General features: G+C 35.7%; 1 protein-coding gene across 2 annotated transcripts; it reads left to right on the top strand.

Annotated features, from left to right (window-relative positions):
- The first annotated feature begins 1802 nt into the window (after positions 1-1802).
- Positions 1803-18539, top strand: LOC136679468 (microprocessor complex subunit DGCR8-like). 2 transcript variants are annotated; one of them, XM_066657998.1, is made up of 14 exons: positions 1803-1853; positions 4749-5761; positions 6631-6793; positions 8635-8777; positions 10644-10983; positions 11493-11690; positions 12117-12218; positions 12407-12505; positions 13006-13088; positions 13518-13618; positions 13914-14020; positions 14099-14226; positions 14745-14858; positions 15734-18539. In XM_066657998.1, exons 2-14 carry the CDS (start codon positions 5078-5080, stop codon positions 15815-15817), a joined length of 2346 nt encoding a protein of 781 aa, XP_066514095.1. In that variant the 5' UTR covers positions 1803-1853; positions 4749-5077; the 3' UTR covers positions 15818-18539. The 2 variants fall into 2 exon arrangements, with proteins under 2 accessions (XP_066514095.1, XP_066514093.1); XM_066657996.1 differs by lacking the exon at positions 1803-1853 and adding an exon at positions 2357-2465.
- The last annotated feature ends 1440 nt before the right edge of the window (positions 18540-19979 follow it).

Raw genomic sequence — 19979 nt, 5'->3', positions numbered from 1 at the left:
CATATGGCTTGTAATAATGAATATGTAATTCCCCACTTCACATTTTTACATTTCACATCAATTTTTAACATGTTGTATGTGATTAGAGTTAAGAAATTGGTACATCATATTTTATTGGTGGACAGAACGCCACATTCACATTTCATGAATAAACTACACTAATTAGATTTCCTATAACAGTGTCGTAATAGTTTTAATGTTCTGTTTAATATGGCGACATGCAGTTTAGCATGCAGCTGTTTTTTAGTACAGGCGCCATTGACGAAGGTTGAGTTGGCATGGTTTAAAATCAGGCAGACCAGAAGAAGGTACTAAGGGTCTTTGGCGGTGCAGAATATGGCGGGGGTGTTCAGAATGACGCACCGCACGGCACCGGCAAAGTGGAGGAGTGGAGTGCGCCGAAAAATCCCGAAAAGAGCTCGAATCGGTTCAGAACAGCGAGTCCTCTTTACGGTTCGGTTCAGAGTGGAACAACCGAGTCAAACGGAGCCATGTACAAGGTACACTGATCCACGATATAATTTAAACCACAACGTTGTCTCTACACATATTTTGCAAATGTTTCGCTCCACTGATGATACAGGGGCATCTTTTGGTTCTGCAATTACAGAGTGTAGTCTATGTAGCATTTCTTTTTTTGCCGTATTCAACCCTATTGGTCAGGACCCCCCAGGACCTCCAAAACACCCATAACATACTGCCACAATGTTAGTGTCAATGCTGCACTAAGAATTATCCATCCCCTAAATCATATTTGACTTGAGGTGGTCCTGACCACTGAAGGACAGTGTGAAATATGGCAAAGTATGCAGAGCGGTAGATTGACTGTCTAATTCTAGTGCTTTGATATTACAAGAGGATCTGATCAAATGTACAGTGAGTGTATAATAATGCATTTTTAAACTGATAACTGATCAAATATAAAATAAATGTCGCTTTAATTGTCTTATTCCTCTAAGTGATATACTGCCGCTTATTCAGTGAAATATAGGTATTACACAAAAGGCGTAACTGCGTAATCACATTACACCTAAAACCATATATATATACTATTCCATGTTACTATTTTACATAACTATGTCATGTATGTATTATGTATGCACTCTTTAGCTACATTAGCTACACTGACTGGATGTTAGCTGTACACCAAGTCCCTTACGTCCCATTTGTGATATTATTAGGGCCTCTTTGCACATTTTTTAGATTTATTATGGTTATTTAATAATATAGGCTCAGTTCCTGTGGTTACATTAGCCTGTATGTATGTACACTGCACTACAACACACTTATCCCACTATTACTGTATTTGAACCTCTTTTAATTGTAATTGTGCATCTTCCCAAATTTATTACCAGTACATCTATCTATCTATCTATCTATCTATCTATCTATCTATCTAGTCTAAAATATATAACCAACAACACATACTGTTTTGACTGGCCACCTTGTCACCCTGACACCCACAGGTTGTACATGGTGAATCAGACCCTATCAGCCACAACCTGTTGACAGGCTTCTTTCTGGCCCATGTAACACACTTGTGCACCATCTTCATGTGTCATCCAAAGAGTTACCATGGTCTCTCTCTGGCAGATCCATCATCAATGACATGCCATGACTCTGAGTTGTGTGTTGTATAGCAGGCACTGTTGAAAAGTAGGGAAAAACCCACTGGTCTCTTTCTCTTTTCTTTTGCACATGCACTTCCTAGTGTGTATCACTCAATACACGGGGCTTGGGACGGAAAGTCGTTGGTTTGATTCCCCAAACCAGCAGGAAAATTGTGCCCTTGAGCAAAGCATCGAACCCCCAGCTGCTACCCGTGTGCCAGGTGTAGCTGCGCTCTGCTCTGGGTATGTGCACAACTCCTCATGCACTAGTGTGTGTGTTTTCACTCCCAAAGATGGGTGAAATGCCAGAGACATTGTACAATGACAAATAATTGCACATAATCCATTATTATTATATTTTCACAATGACATCCAATATTTAAAATTCAAAACTCAATTGGAAAACTTTCTGCTATATGACTATAACTTTATATTTTTATGTTTTTTAATCTTTTTCCTTTTACAAAGACGAAATATTTGGGCAATCAGAGTGTAATATGTCAATAAGTGAAATTTGCGGCTGAGTTTGCAAACTTCTGATAATTATCACAACATGAGCATTCATTGCCATTTTATATAAGACAGAGTCTCTTTTTTGTATTTTTTACTTATTGTAACAAAAAAGGAAGTCCAATAGCACAAAATAATAAATCCCTTCATAAACACTAGGTTCGAGACTGATTTATTATAAAAAAAAGATTTGGTTCTAAAGAGTCGAGTCGTTCACAACCAGCGACCCGAGCGCCGATGCGATTAAAGATGGCGGTGAGGAAGAGGTGGCCGCCTGGATGCTGCAGAAAAACGCAAAAATAGCCTGAGCGTTTGAAGATTAGCAGGCACCTGTTGTTTACATAGGTGGGTAAAGATCCACAGACACTATTTAATAGGTTATTTGGGATAAGTTTAACCAGAACTGTCTTGTCATTTCAGCGTTGTGTCGATTTCAGTTGAAGCTGAAGTTAGCCTTTTCGCCCAATCCCAATTCGAGTTATTCGGTCCACCTTAACTGGCGCAACAGTTCAGTTCTGTAAATTTGTAATTCAAGTAATGTTGTGTTTTTTTTAAGAAGAAATACTGAAAAATGTATTTTACTTAAGGCGCCCCAGTGGAATTCCTAAAGGTGGATTGGGGAACTGTTAGATCTGAGGCGGTAGAATTAAACTTCTGCACATTTTAAGGTGGAAGGGAAAATTCGAGTGAAAATGTAACTTCAGTTTTACCTAAAATTAATTATATTAAATTAATTACTTGCTTTTTAAACTATTGACTGATTACCGTAAAATGTAGCAGTGATTTTAAAAGTGATAGTGTTAAAGTATTTGTAGGTGATATCGAGCCATTGCGTTATGGCGCTGCTTTTCGTGTAATGTCGAATTAAATCAAACGGTAAGACGTAATCCCTACGGTTCACCGCAACTTTGTAAATTAGCTCCGTGTTGTTAGTTTTAATATTAAGCGCAGTTTGAAACATAGGTTCATTGGGAGTTTTACTGTCTTGGACAGGGCCGATGAAAATCCAGCCTTGTGTGTGTGTGTGTGTATATATATATATATATATATATATATATATATATGTATGTATGTATGTATATATATGTATGTATATATATATATGTATATATATATATGTATATATATATATATATATATATATATATATATATATATATATAAAACGAACAAACATGTTTGTTTTTTATATTTATTCACTAATTTTACAGCTGACAGTCTGGTTAATGTGTGATCAAAATGGTTACGTTTCCACTCAGTAATACACAATTGGTACAAATTAATAGTGTCTAAAGTAATTAAGGGTTTCCTAAAATGTTCAGTGAATGGACTAAATTCATATTAACATCCTTTACGTTTAATTTTAAAGGCTAAGCACCACTTGTTGAACCTCCATGAATATTTCACATTATTTTAGTTACTGACATATATAAGTATGAATTAAAATGAAAATAGCAGCTTAATTTGCATTAAAACTGACAATTTTATTAAATTGACGGAAAAACCCGAGCTCGCTACGGAAATTCTTGAACGCAACCGTGACGTCACTGGTGGACAACAGCTGAACAACGCCGCGGTAAAACACCGTTATGACTGACTGTTGTGACAGTATCTAGCTAGCTAAATAACCAACATTATTCATGACAATAGCCTAGCAATAAGCTAAACTCAAATTTAGAGTAAATGTGATCGAAGTCGAACTATAAACCTCCGTAATGCACCTAGTGATATGTAGCCTAGTATAATCTGAGCCACCATATTTAGCAAGTTAAGATAACGTTAACTAACACCAACTAAAATGGGGGAAATAAGTCTACTTACCCTGTTTACCTCCATGTATACAGAGGCTCTGTATACCATCGGTCTTTTAAACCTTATTCCTTGAATTAGTAAGAAATATGGCCATCTCAGAAAGCAGGTAATTCAGTAAAAGTCCTTTGTTCCTTTGTCTGACTTAATATTAGAATACATCTCTCTGGATTTTGTATAAACATTTTTTTAAAATCCAAAATAGAAACAGTTTGGTTGAATCACACAAAGTAAGCTTAATTATTAAATGAAAGTGCTATTTTGAAGGGTGTTTTAAAGAACACATATTTGAACACTCATTTTGTAAATATGCTATATGTAATAGCCTTAATACTGGTTAAAATATAGCCAATCTTTATTTTCTTCAAAATTTGTATCAAATGGATCATTCTTAAATTGAGATAACTTTTAGGAGGACTTTGTCCTCTTAAAGGAAGATTTATGCTTCTGAGCTCAATCAAGGAGTTCATATTCTCAGACTTCCTCAGTTAACCTTTCCTCTAAGTGATCCATGTTTATCCAGCTGTGTTGCACAGTTGTGGCCTGTGTTACTTTTCTGGAGAGGTGTGCAGCAGACTACGGCATATGGCATGTGACTATGTGGTACCTACACCATACTTGCAGCATAGATTTGATGCAGAAGTGTAAATTGGTCATATGTCTGAGTTTTCTCCAAATTTGAGCAGCATGTGAGAGGTATTAGTCTTTGTGTGAACAAATTAACAGTTAATTCTATTTCTCTTGATAAGGAGATGGATTTATGACTGAAAGTAGTGTCCAGTAACAATGTTTTCTTTTTTCTCATTTGACCTTTTCCAGCTCTGGCAGAAGACTCGACCTCTGAAGATGAACAGTGCTTTAGACGTTGTCAAGGTTTAAGCTGAATGCATTGTGATTTCCAATAATTGAGACAGTGATTTCTAAAAAGCTGTCTACATTAATGAAAAGAACAATGTAGTCAGCTTAGCATATTCAACACTGATCTACACATGAGCATTTTTAAAGCAGTGTGATGTTCTTGTGAGTAGTTGGATTTTTACCTTTAAATATTAAGTTGTTAATGCATAGGGCAGACCTCTCCCAGAGTACAGTACTCAAATCTCTGTAGGCATTTTGTCAAAAGATTGTTTTTTTATTAAAATTGGACAATGGATATCAGTGAGTTTTTGCCTCCTCTTCCGCTTGAGCCTCCCGAATCAGAAGGATCAGGGAATGGTAAATTTAAAGCACCTCCACCACCTCCCCTGCAAACGTCCAGTGACGCAGAGGAAATGGACGTTAGCTCTGGTGGTGATGGACCCGCGCTCACCGCGGCAGAGGAAAGGGACTCGCCGCTTCTTACCAAGGGCTCTGTGTCCTTTAGCAGTCACCATACAAACGACGACCACTGTGGGCCTGGTGCTTCATGTCCTAGAACTGCACGCCATGCACCTCCTGTCACAAAATTCCTCCCTGACCTTAAGCTCCTCAGAGATGTAAAGATCAGCATCAGCTTTGGCAATGACAGCAGCAAAAGCAAAGACAGGAAGGTGCTGTACACGGGCTTAGGGCAAATAGCTGACAGGGAGCAGGACCTAGAAAACGGGCAGATGCATGATGGCTTAGAACAGGGAGCAGGACAGGCCAGTGCAGGTGCCTTTGGCCTAGATGGAAAGAATGAAGAGCCTGAGACTGACCAGGAGAACAAGGTTGAGTTCGCCGTACTGGATGAACTGGAGGATTTCAACGAGAACTTTCTGGAAGTGGAAGAAGGAGAGCAGAGTGATTTCACATCGGAGATGATAGTACAGCAAGAGCAGTCCAATGAAGAGGATCTCAGTTACTCCTATGAGGTAATTTTTGTTGCTTTATCATTTTTGCTTATTGTTATTAGCTTTTAAATTCTCAAGTTGAGAACTGATTTTGCCATAATCTTAAATCATTTTTTTAGGAATACATTATGACAGCATTTGGGCCAGTGACATTATCCAGTAATGTTTTAGTTTAAATCAAGTCTAATTTGGCACACACTCCTCAGAGGTCTGGCATTAAAAAAAGACATTCGTAAATATAACGTTTGTTAATATGTGAAATTCACTAATGCATTTATATAGCCAATTATAGGTCAAATCTAAACATATGATGCTAGTCTTTTTTCCTCTCATAAAACATATTTTAATATCATGGTCCATCATATTTTTACTTCCATGTATTGTGTCCCAGTTTGTGAAGTATAAGTGCTTTATACTTCATACGTTATACATTTTTGATCGGTATTCTTGCACTATATGCTATGCTCTGCATTTAGGTTTGGAGGTTTGTAGATCTATTTATTACTTTTGGAAATGCAAGCAGTATGTGTTGAGGCAGAAGATTATAAAATGTTTTGGATGTTTTTATAAGGTTGCTGGGACACAATCCATCTTCTTAGTGGTCACAACACCACCAGTGACAGGGTGTTTAAACAATTTGTTTCAATTATCATTTCAGTAATTTATATGTTCATGGTTATATTAATTATCAATATTGGTGCATCTTGCCACAGCAGTAAAGTAGTTCAGAGTGGGATTTGTTTTTCTGGAAACAGAGGTATTTAACACTACATTTTATTTATTTAATTAAAATTATGTAATAGGTCTTCATTCAGATTTTCAGCTCTCGTCATACTTTGATCAGCTTAAGCATTGAGCTGTACCCATCACTAAACAGTGCTCTCTTCCAGGAGGACTTTGACAATGATGTAGATGCGCTGTTGGAAGAAGGCATGCCTGTTCCCAAGAAGATGCGTCTGGCAGAAGATAAATATACAGGAGACAGTGACCACCAATCTGATGGGGAGTCAGGTGTTCAGCCAATGATGACCAAAATTAAGACTGTTCTTAAGAGTGAGTTATGGTTTTTTGGTGCTTATAATGAGGTAGTTGTAATAACGGTTTGGATAAGGGATTCATTGTGTAACATTTTTAACCTACAACTTAAACATAAGTTTACTTGTAGGGGTATTTAATTAATATTTTTTATATGACACGACTACATTTAAGACTTATATTTCTGTATAAAACATCCTGATATAAATGATTAAATGAACAAGAATTTGTTAGGAGTATATATTGTCATATTTCTCACATGACAGAAACGAGAAATATGGAGCTGTGATTAATATATATGGACACATTTATGGTAACTAAATGTACCTTATGTGGATGAAAACGTGATTTACACATTTTTATTTGATACACAAACCTGTTTATGTTTCATAAAATATTTGGTAACACTTTACAGAAGGGTAGTGTTTATAAGGGTACTTTTACATCTGTATAAACCAAGGAAGAAAAACCTCCAGTCCACAGGCCATATACAGCCCTCTGTTCCAGTGTATGTGGCCAGCTAGGTTTCCAACATTTTTATTGGCCACATTCTGGCTTTCTTGAGTAGAAATCGGTGCACATAAAATGAGTTCTGTTCAATCCATTCGTTTGTCTGTAAGAATTGTGATTGCTACTTTATTCAATAGCTGTATCTCTGGTGTCTATAAGATTTAAAGATGTGTAAGCAAAGGAAAGTTGGCAAACATTGTCTTTCAAGGTAAATAGACAGTGGTTTACGTTTTGGCTAAAATGGAAGGAAAGTGGGCTTTGTGTATAAAAAGCAGAAACATTAGGTTCTGCAATAAAACAGGTTTTGAGGATAAGTAACAGACTTTCTATCTCAGGCTGACTGAGCAAAAGCAGTTCTTTAAAGATTTAATATTTGTTGCTTTAAGTCACTCTGATATGCGCTTTCCTACAAAAAACACTAATCAAACAACAAAAACAAAAAACATAGATACACATAGATCCCGATTTCCTATTATGGGTATGTCTGTAACTGCAGAATGATTCACCATTTGGATATATGCATACATAATAATTCTGTCCCAAATCCTAGTGAGCTGTCTAAATGGAGAGCATTTTACGACATAGTTTGCGTGCTTCTGACACATAGGCTATCCCAATTCTTAGATACCTCAGGTATAGATAACTTCATTTGGCTGATTTTTAAGGCAGCATTAAACTGTTCCTCAGCCTCGAAGGCAATCTCATGATGCAGCGCAGGCACAACTCCCTTTATTTCGCTCTTCTCCTAGAGCAAAAGTATTTAAAATTGCAATAAAAACTGGAAGGCTATAATTCATCGTACTGAAGTGTTGAGGCGATTCTATCCACTGTGGAATGGTTCTATCCACCTGTTGTGTTAATAATCTTCCACATGAGGACGGATGTCTGTTAGAATGCTGACAGTGTAGTCAGGGGCCTACTTGGGCAGCTCACTAGGTTTTGGGACAGACCTTGTATATTTACTACTTATTTATGTAATTAATGTTTCAATATGATTAATAATAAGAGTAATCAATATTTATTCCTCTTTTTATTGAAGTGAATGTGTGTTTAACCTACACATATAGCAAAGAATATATTTTCTCTCCCACCACCTATCAAACAAACCTGTAATCTGTACTTACTGAAGTCTTAAGCATTACCTATAAATGTTTTAGAGTTGGTCTCACTGTTTTGTAAGTTTTCTTCTCAAATATTGTCAATGGATTCTCAGAATTAACCTTAATCATAATCACAAATATAACTAACTCTAACATGTTAAACTAATATAAAGTCTCAGGGTATTCATTTTTTTATGACTGTACAAGCACAGCAGATGTTGATGCAGGTTTTTGGGTGTGTCTGTGCAGGTCGTGGGCGTCCGCCTACAGAGCCACTTCCTGATGGATGGATCATGACATTCCATAACTCTGGCATTCCTGTCTACCTCCACCGGGAGAGCAGGGTTGTGACCTGGTCCAGACCGTATTTCCTTGGAACCGGAAGCATTAGGGTAAAGATAATCTGGCATATTCTCCTAGAACTTGATTTAATGGTTGATAACTTGATTTTCTTTGTAGTAAAATTAATTCTTCTTATCCATTTTCAATTTTTCATGTTCAAGTAGCTGATACCAAGTACCGATACCAACTCGATTTATCTTAACTACTAGACAGATGCCTATAAATCCAGATATTTATATTGCTATACTTTCAGATTTTATTTTGTTAAAGCAGTGTTCTATATAAGGTATCATAAGCATGAATGAACATAATATACTTCTTTATTAACTGCACATTAAAAAATGTAAAGTTTCAGAGCCATGAAAATGATCAATATTTTATATATCAATGCAGTAACAAGTAGGAAGACATAGTCTAGCCTGACTGAACTGCTTTTTACACCTTTATGAGAATATTTGTCATGACTGTACAATGCACTTTCTAAGGCCCGTTGCAGACTTGTGCTTCGTTGTGTATGCTTGAATTAAGTCAGTGTTCTTTGGCATGCCTTAAGCTGAGGACACACTACACAACGTTTAGCCCGATTTTAAATTGTTTTACCTCAAAATCGCGTTTCAGACCAGTCGCATCATATCAAACGTCAAAAAAGATTTTTATTTCGTCCCGAATTTGGACGTAGTCACATAGTGTAAACTCTCCAACTCTAGGCTGAACAAGTCCCTTCAACAGCCAATGAGAACAGAAAATAAACACAGGCACGTACTGTGGAGGATGGATTAAATGATAAAACTATGAAAAACTACAATATATTACATAGTACTGGATGCACATGTCCCCAAATAATGAATATTACCTGTAGGAGATCGTAGTGTACCACACAACGCTGTTACAGCTTTTATTCCAACTGTGTTATTTTCCATTCCACCTTAAATAACGAAACACTGGCACATGCTGCGGCGCTGTTTCCGAACAATTTAAGGTAGAACGTAGCTACAACTATGTGCTATTCTACTAATCTCCAGCTTCCACTGCAGTGAGTAGCACTGACTGTTTACCCATGCACGACCCAAAAACTTTTATACATGTCTTTTTCTTTGTCGATCTGCACAAACAATAACAGCAGTAAGTTGTACATCCGTATTTATTTGTGTCTCTAAGGAAATGCAAGTTGCATGTTTGGTTGGGGAGTTTGGGGTCATGTAGTGTGTTATCCCCAGTCATGTAGTGTGTGTGTGATATATTTCCAGTCTCTGTAAAAATTGAGAAAAACAGTTGTATAGTGTGAAAAACCCAGTCTGTTTATAATCTGCCCAAACTTTTAATTGCAAAAGAGCTGCATCTAGTGGTGCGCATGCACGTCAGTATCTGCTTCATGAGATGAGTCCTGAAAAGTGCCCTGTGTACTACATGTAGGGAATAGTGAATAGTGGGCCATTTCCAACACACACATGGTATCGGTGCTCTCTATAGCCAATACCGATACTGTGTTTAAGTGCCTATATCGATACCGATACGGTATCAGTATCTGTGCAACACTAAAACAGACATATACACATGGATCATGAGCCCCACAGATATAGTTATATATTTATATACACAAACCTTGTTATCCACCTCAGATTTGTTCCCTTGAAGTCATCTAAATCTGATTAGGTCAAAAAAAAAGGACAGAATAAGAGTAATAAAAGCTATAATTAGAATGACTTTTATTAACTTTTATATGGAAAACAGATGCTCTTAATCACTAGCAGTGTTTCAGTATTTTTGGAAAAGTGATGTAAATGCAAATTAAAATTAGATAGAGCGATGTGAATTCAGTAGTGGTGTATACATAATATTACACAGTTGGAAGGGCATGTGTGTTTTTATTTCCTGACATTACTTTTGACTTATAGCACTCATTTGTCATATTTTAGAAACACGACCCTCCTACCAGTAGCATTCCCTGTTTGCACTATAAGAAAATGAAGGAACAGGAAGAAAGGGAACAAAATGGAGAAGTTACCCCTGTCACAGTGTCACCAGTCAAGCCTGGAGAAATGGAGTCAAATGGTGTGGAAAGCATTAAAGAGCCAGACTCCACTGCTCCGGAGGAGGCGTTAGCTAGTGGCTCTCTTGAGGACTTTGGCCTGGTGGACACAACAGAGCCTGTAGATGTCCAAGGAGAGGGGAAGGAGAGCCAAAGCAATGAAAGTGCACAGGGTGCTCTTGGCCAGGTCAAAGCCAAGGTGGAGGTGTGCAAAGATGAGTCAGTTGGTAAGAACAACATTGGGAGTATAATGTGGAATGGAACAGACCAGTACTGTGTGTGATATATATATATATATATATATTTAATTATTATTATTATTTTTTAATCCCAAATCCAACTAACCCTTTACTCCAAATGTAACTGATAATTTAAGACATGTTTGGTTTCTTTGTACTGGAGCTACAAGTCTAATAGCTACCAAGGAAGTCTTTCACTTAAAATATGGTGTATTCATAGCGTTAGTACAAAAACATCAATGTCAGCAGCAACGTTTTTTGGACGGATGAGTAATTGGTTTTAATGAGAGAAACTGTTAAAATGCAATTCCATCTTTGTTTGGCTGTCTTAATTTAGCATTGAAGGCAGATTTCAGACGTTTTTAAAGTATTACATTTATTTTACCTGAAATTGTAACCGTGAAATGGAAAACATATTGCCTGTTAGATTTTTGCACTCTTTAGCATTATATATTTACTTATTTGGGGCATCATATGCCACATGTTCTTTTGCACAGATATTGAAGAGTTTCGTAGCTACCTAGAAAAATGCTTTGACTTTGAGCAAGTGACTGTAAAGAAGTTCAGGACGTGGGCAGAGCGGCGGCAATTCAACAGAGACATGAAAAGGAAGCAAGCAGAGTCCGAGAGGCCAATCCTACCAGCTAATCAGAAACTGATCACACTGTCTGTGCAGGATGCCCCCACAAAGAAAGGTGAAAGGAAGCTCACTGAAACTAGCACTGTTAATTATATTATTAATCACTATTATAAAATTTGTGTGAATATTTGAGAAACAATACATGCATAACATTTCAAAGAATATAAAGTCAACTTGCTTTGTTGTACTTGGCACTTGAGCACTCTTACTGGTCATTATACTTTATAATATTAGATTTTAACTGAAAACACAAAACTGTTAAACTCTGAAATCTGAAAATGTGAAGTAAAATTACCAGTATAAAATTGGCTAAAAAACTGATTGTCTCCAGATTGAAAACAGATTTTATGTGGCCAAAATGTCTTTAATGCTTGCAAAGTTATTTTGAGTTTAATTGGTTAAATCAAAACCCTAAAGCTTCAAAAGCAGATCCAATTTTCATTTGAAAAATTTGAACCTAATATTTACCACTATGTCTTAGAGTTTGTAATCAACCCCAATGGAAAATCAGAGGTTTGCATCCTCCATGAATATATGCAACGAGTACTCAAGGTCCGACCAGTTTACAACTTTTTTGAATGTGGTAAGTACCATAATTTTAATTAGTCCCTATTTTATTCCCATGTAACCCAAGCTAATATTCTAGAGGCTAGACTGAGGGAAAAGTGAAGCTTTTTCTGTTTGCCATTTTCTTTTTGTTTATGTATTTATTGGCTTTTATTGCTTTGTATTTTTAATTGTTTTATTTTTTTTTGTTTCTTTTACCACCAGAAAACCCAAGTGAACCCTTTGGAGCCTCAGTGATTATAGATGGAGTCACATATGGCACAGGAACTGCGAGTAGTAAAAAACTCGCCAAGAATAAAGCTGGTATTTTGATTCTTATTAATCAATTTTCTTACAGGTCAGGGTTTAGTCCACTTAGAATCTTCTCACAGAAAATTTACAATGTGTGGTTTTTGTACTAGTGCTTTAATTCTGCAGGAATTGATACTTTAACATTCCTGAAGATTCAGGAATGAATCTTCCATTCAGCCAATCCATTCAGATTTTTGTAATGTTTGCACTCATTAATAGAATTAATGATTCTTTTTGCTGTTCAGTATATTTTTAGCCTTTTAGCCTTTAGCCTTTTTTTACTTTTTATTTTTTTTATTTTTATTTTTATTTTTTTTTTAAATTGCCATTTGTATTATACTGAGCGGTGTTTGGTGCACTACAATGTGTTGTAGTGGGGGGGAGTATGTACTAGTGATCATGGCAAAACACATCTGGAGCTTACATCTCTGTTCATGTTGGGTTGATGTTCTGGAGACTTAAATTGTACATTCTGCATATGTATTTATTTTTTTGTGGTTTTTTCTGTACAGCTCGAGCAACACTGGAGATCCTCATCCCTGATTTTGTCAAGCAGACATCAGAGGAGAAGCCAGTTGAGGGAGATGAACTGGAGGTACACCACTACTGCATTGATTTTTATTTTACTGCAGAGCTGGGGTTACTGAGCCTATAACAACTTGCAAAAACATTATTTTGGATGGTTTGGATTTTGGAATAATAAGTGTGTGTGTGTTTTTTATATATATATATATATATATATATATATATATATATATATATATATAAAATCTGTGAATAGAAAAAAGTTTTTTTTTTATATAAAAATGTAAATGTGTTACCATAATACCATGCGGCCTTTAATGAAAAACTACTTGACCATGATAATGAAATGCCAGACATTCCTTTCAACAAGTGTGTAATTTGCTAGTAAATACACATGCCCATCAAAAGATGATCATGCAAAATTTTGTTCTGCCAGTTTGGCATTTTCTGCAGCACAATGATTAAATGAACCACTTCTGCCCCTTCCCCTCCCCAACAGTACTTTAACCATATCAGTATTGAAGACTCAAGGGTGTATGAACTGACTAACAAAGCAGGCCTACTTTCACCTTACCAGATCCTTCATGAGTGCCTTAAGAGGTAAGTTATACCAAAATAGAGATGATCTCTTGTGAAATAATAAAAATGATTATCTCTCACATCTTTGTGCTTTGTTACATTCCATGAATTAGTATTTCTGTTAGGGGAGTAGCATATCAAATATCGGTTAGGGTTTTTTTTTTTTTTTTTTTTTTTTTTTTCCTTCTTTCTCCCCCCCCAAATTCAATCTTTCATTCTAGACATTATTTATTTATTTTATTTTATTTTTTTGCTCTGTTTTAATTATACCAAATCAAAATTTTGGGGAAGGTTTTAGCTATATGTTTTTCAATAGAAATCATGGGATGGGTGACACCAGCATCAAGTTTGAGGTGATCCCAGGGAAGAACCAGAAGAGTGAATATGTAATGACGTGTGGAAAACATAGTGTACGCGGATGGTGTAAGTATTCTTCACATTATTGTGGTGGTTGTGGTGGTGGTGTTGTTATGGTTAATATGTATTCATGTGCTTTTTAAGGTAAGAACAAGAGAGTGGGCAAACAGCTGGCCTCCCAGAAGATCCTCCAGATGCTGCATCCTCATGTGAAGAACTGGGGCTCTCTTCTTCGCATGTATGGCAGGGAGAGCAATAAGATGGTAAAAAAGGTAATTGGGGTGGGGGCAGGTAAAAGATATCAGTGTTCAGGAACCAGTGCCAGAGGCAGGTGAACAGATTAAATAAAAATTTTGGTATATATATATATATATATATATATATATATATATATATATGAGCATTTCAGTCTGAACAGACAAAACCTGCCCAATACACACTGCCTTTTTTTGTGTGTGTACAAATCTGACAACTGGTCAGTGGGATGTCCAGAAGCCTACTCTAAAATTATGATTTGAGCATGACTGAATGTATAATCAGGTGACTGCAGTGACGTAAAATGACTAAATGATGTGAGAGTAAATGCCTTTACATCTAAATTTTGTTTATTTAAAATAAAAAACCTTTCAAGTAGCTGAATAAAGCATAATACAAATTAGAGTAGCTTCATTTTAGTAACAAACATTGGAATTCATTAGAGCCCTGTACAGGGCACTGTCTGCTAATGGTCACATGACCCAAAGTTAATATCAGCGAATCAGTTTTGACTGTTTAATTTCTTCTGCCTTAGGAAAATTCTGATAAGAGTGTGATTGAACTTCAGCAGTATGCCAAAAAGAACAAGCCAAACCTCCATATTCTGAACAAACTTCAAGAGGAAATGAGGAAGCTGGCAAAAGAAAGGGTGAGTCTGTGGATAGGCATAAATGAGCTTCCATTGATTGGGGTGTTTGTTTGTTTGTTTTTTTGCTGTTAAAAACAGAACGAGTCCTGTAACTATAAACTTGGCAAATACAAATCTAGTCCGTTTCATATTTTTAGGTTCTTTGCAGTCTAGCTCTAATGTTTGATTTTCTAGAGAGTATTGGCATTCTCCTAACAATTAGGTTTCATGATTAGATTTACAGTGTATAGAACCACAGCACTCTTGACTCCTGTTGCTCCTGATAATGTGCCAACGTTTGATTCCTGTTGCTGGGGCTAACTTGTTGCTTCAACAAAATTTTAACCAAGACAGACACCAGAAAATGTGTATGTGCTAGGGGTGGGTGATATGGCCCTAAAATAATATCATAATATTACAGGGTATTGAGGCGATATGGGGGGAAATAAAACACTAAAAAATAATTTTGTTAATTTCCAGAACACATTATTGCGACTAGATAAATGATATATTATTTTTAATTAGATTCAATTAATATAATTATATATAATTTTATTTTTTTACAAATCTAACTATTTTAAATATTCAGAAGGAACAACAAATTAATGTGTAAGCATTTGCTGGTTTTGTAAACAACTATAACTTACCAAGGTTCTGACATTGTATAATTTTTATATTATATATATATATCTCCACACGACTGAAGTCACTCGTCTTATTGAGCAAATTCTTAGAATGCAGGGCAAACTTCCACCATACCTGTTGCTGTGCTTAAATGACTCATGTAATAAATGTGTCATGTTACGTGTAACTGCATGACGTCATTACGTAAACATGTCAGAATATCACGATATCGACTTTTTTTGAATATATAAATATGTAATATTTTTAAACAGGAGGAAACACGGAAGAAACCTAAAATGACCATCATGGAGTCTGCGCAGCCAGGCAGCGAACCCTTGTGCACTGTTGACGTCTAACTTGCCTTCATCAGCTGCTGACTTGGGGGGAGGGGAGGACTGACCAATGGTCACAGTTCTGAATGAAGGTGGTTACATTACTGAATTATGCATTTCATTTTAGCGCAAACTGCAATACTAGCTACATTTTTTTTGTTTGTTTTTTTTTTCTCTCTCCCCTCTTTCTCTCTTCCCTAAACACACTTATGCTGTTCACAAGATGTTAATTTTCTATAATCCGTGCAGTCAGTAAAGTGACATGTTCTGAATAATGTAAATGCACTTAGTGAATGATAAATGAATTTCATCCAAAATCCAGATGCATTCTTCAGATTTTAAGCTTTCATCGATAATAATTATTTGGATGAAGGAAGAGTACAACCACATAATTGTGTCCAAATGAGTATTTCGCATTTGTGCTTTTACTTCTGTTTTTAGGCTTTATGGCTTTTAGATGATCTTGAGGAATAAAGGTTTACATATTGGAGTTATTCATTTCCTGAAACAAAAGAAAATATACAGCAAATAATCTCAGATCTTCTGCACATGAAACAATATGGCTTTTATGAAGTTTGCCAAAGCCAGTGTGCACTACTTGAGAGGTTTTTAAGACATTTCTCTCATTTTGATGATGATTTGTTTTACCTGTTTTATGTGCGCCTATGGAATCCAGCTTGTTTTGCCATGTGATATAGTTTGTGGCTATTATCGTACTTACTCTTTTGGACTGGACCTAACAGCACTGAAGGACATGTGGCCAGCTGTAGTGTTAATTTGCACGTTTAGTATCTGTTTAATTGCTTATTATCTATTTAAGTATCCTGAAGCGAGCACAATAGTGTTCAAATATTGTCTTTCTTTATGGAGAATAAACAAACTTTTAGTTGGACAAAAGAAATGAACATTCTTTTATTTTTCCCTTCCCATTTATTATTTTTTTTTTAATAATACATATCAGTGGGCATGCAAATATCTGCTGCTCAACCAAGCTAGTATCTTGTTTTCTGTTTGCACTGCAGAAACATCACAAGCACAAGGGCTTGGAGTACTGTAGTCTCAATTGGGAGAAAGTGTTAACACACATTTAATGCATTTTTCTTTTGCATAAACTTTTTAGTTGCAGATATCCTTATAATATTCATTTGTTTATATCTAATTGTTTTCCATGATGCTCTTCTATAGGAGAATATATGGATTTTTAATGTTGCCTTAGTTGCATTATAGGAGAGAAAATATAGCCGAATCTGCGGGTGTGAATTTTCTGGTGATGTGTTTGCTGTGGAGTGAAAACATGCTTTGTTTAGAAAATTGGTATTTTGAAGAAAATACCTATAGCATGAAATATATTTAGTTAGTGGGGTTTTTATTTTTTATTTTAATTTTTTTCTCCCCCTCCCCCCAAGTTGTCTTTTGCTGATTCAGTACATTGTGACTGTTGATTGTGCGTATTCAGTTATCTTTTGTGTAGTTGAATAAATTTGGAGCTGCAGTCTTTGCTCCGAAAGGCAATCCACAGAGGAATATAACATAATACAAAAAAGGTACTTTATACCTCAGAAAAAAAATTCAGCAGCAACATAAGATCCAATAACTTACAGTCCGAACCAAAGCTTTGTTTATGCATTTTTATAGAATTTACTGTAGGTTGCTGCGAAGAATATTTATAGAAATGTACATGCAAACATGGTACAAGAGAGAAGAATAAATGGGTGCTACTTAACAATGAGCTGACCCTAATCATGAGTTAATTAATTACAAAAAAACCCTAAACATTAATGAGCATTTAAGACACCACACAAATATAAAAGGTAACAGTGAACTTGTCATCCATAACATTTAAAGCTAGATTCTTGTTTCTACGTTCATTATAGTGGCTTCATTTACCAAATTTGTGCCCCATTGTTTTGACAGTTCCGAATTGTGGTCCATCTTTTGCTTTGCGCACCCTGCATACTTTACCCACAGACCAACCCCAGATGTTTTTGAGTGATTAATCATTCTCAGCACTGCAGTGATACTGAAGAAGGGGTGGTATATGTGGATCAGACACAGCTGGAGTTTTTAAATTTGCCCTCCACTGTCCACCCCATTAGACACACGTACTGTTTGTTCACCTTGTGCATATATAGATGACACACAGATCAACTATAGAAATAGCTATTTCTCTAGTTTCCTAGAGATCAGATTCTCACCCAAACCTGTCAGCATCATTACAGATTTTACATGCCACTTGCTGTTTTGGTTTGTGTTTTATGGTTATTTTGGCATAAATGAAAACTGAATGAACTCATTTTAAATTATTCATAAAGCATTTCTGAGGAAAGTCATTGTAAAGTGGTGCCAAAAAATGCAATAACTGCTGGAACAAGAGTATGATAACTGCGGTGCATTGTGATCTTGTGAAGTGCTTTTAGCTGAATGTTTACTGCGTTTGTCTGGACACCTCCCAGCTGTAGATGACCACAAGACTGCTGCTGTTTGCTTTGAATGTGTTGCTTCTTCACATTCACTGATTACTGCCTGTCCTTTCCTGTCTTGCAAGGCGTGTATTAGTTTAACTTCCTATGTATAATGTGTTTGAATGTGTGTGCACACAATCCCTTACTTTCTTTATTGCTAGGAGTATTGCTGCCTAACACATGGAAATTAAGTGATTTGTTGTGACTTAAGATCACTGACCAACAGTGATTTCTTTATGCAACTAAAATAAACTTATAATGACAATATTTTCTATTTCTTTCATTACATTTAGCAAGAGTAAATTTAAAGAGATTTCATAAGGGATCACAGAGACTGGTCAAAACTGCAAACTACTTGTAAGCTACATAGAGACAATTGTATCTCCCCTAATAAAAAAAAAACAAATGTTTGAAAATGTGGTACCAGCTTCATCAGTGTAAGATGAGTTTAACTTATAGGATCACAGCTAAAGCCATTGCCCTAAGTAATATGATTACTGATCATGGTAATGTTTTATTTCAGAAACAGATATGAGTTGGGGAAAAATAACCCTAAATGAGTTTTGTCTGCCAGGTTAAAAAATTATTTACACAGTCCTCACTTACAAGGTAGAATAGGCAAAACAACCATGCTGCTCATTACTATTCCTTGGCTTAATCTTGGCCTTTAGTGCCAGTGTAATGTAATGGCTGTATTACATGGTTACCACATATCAGCGGGCATTGGATGCCCATGACCCTTTCACCAGTTCACTGCCTGACCTTTGCTTGGACAATGTTTGATAGGTACTAAACTGCCAACCAGAAACACCCCAAAAGATATGCCATTTAGATGATGCTCCGACAAAAACGATTGTTAATTCTCTTTAAATTATTTTTAACTGACAATATAAAATAAATATTTTCCCTGAGCCACCTGATACCTATCAGAGCCACCTATATAAAAATAAATACAAACACATTTTGAATTTGAAAACGCAATACTCAAATGTTGGGATGGGAAAAATAAGATTGAAAAGTTTATAGAAAGCAGAATATCAATGTTAAACATCAGTTTAACATTCCACTATTAGCAAGTGAAAAGAAAACGTAAGAAAGTGACATCAGCCAAAGACTCTTGGCAAGCAAAGATGCACCATGGCTCATCACTTGGTGCCAAAATTCATAAGACAAATGTGAAAAATTTCTAAAAGAACATTTCTCAAATGAATATTGCAAAGAATATGATTCTTTCAGTTTCGGACATTTAAAAAAAAAACAAAAAAAAACACCTGAATATATATATATATATAGGTGTTTTTTGTTTTGTTTTTTAAATAAAATACAATTAAGCAAGTCAACATATTGGAAACCTTTTTATTTCTGTCACTTAAAGGTTCAATAGAATGCATAAATTATAATAGTACATAAGTGTACAGTTAGTGCAAATGCTAATGATGTGTAACAATGTTAAAAATAGTACAAGCATAATACAAATAAATAGGTTCAAACAAGAAGTAGCAGTAATAAATGTTAATCTTTTTCAAAGAGCAAGAATTAGTCATTTTCAGTACATCCAGTATTAAATACAGGATACAATATGGCAACAGTGGAAAATATTTAGCTAAAGCTATTCAAACTGTTCTTTGGTTGTCTGGCTGTAAGTTCCATTAAAAACAGCTTTCTTCTGTTTCTCCACATGAGCTAACGAGCTGAAGTATTTGAAACTGAGATATAATTGCACT

Source organism: Hoplias malabaricus, chromosome Y (genome assembly GCF_029633855.1).
Source record: "Hoplias malabaricus isolate fHopMal1 chromosome Y, fHopMal1.hap1, whole genome shotgun sequence".
NCBI classification, from domain to species: Eukaryota; Metazoa; Chordata; class Actinopteri; order Characiformes; family Erythrinidae; genus Hoplias; species Hoplias malabaricus.
Note: the sequence above shows the minus strand (reverse complement) of the source record. Positions and strands in the feature narration are given on the sequence as shown.

Bases quoted from the DNA above. Each gene is read 5' to 3' on its own strand.
- LOC136679468 (XM_066657998.1), top strand. From the start codon at position 5,078: ATGGATATCAGTGAGTTTTTGCCTCCTCTTCCGCTTGAGCCTCCCGAA. The intron at 6,794-8,634 runs GTGAGTTATGGT...GTGTCTGTGCAG, and splicing joins AATTAAGACTGTTCTTAAGA to GTCGTGGGCGTCCGCCTACA. The intron at 8,778-10,643 runs GTAAAGATAATC...GTCATATTTTAG, and splicing joins TTGGAACCGGAAGCATTAGG to AAACACGACCCTCCTACCAG.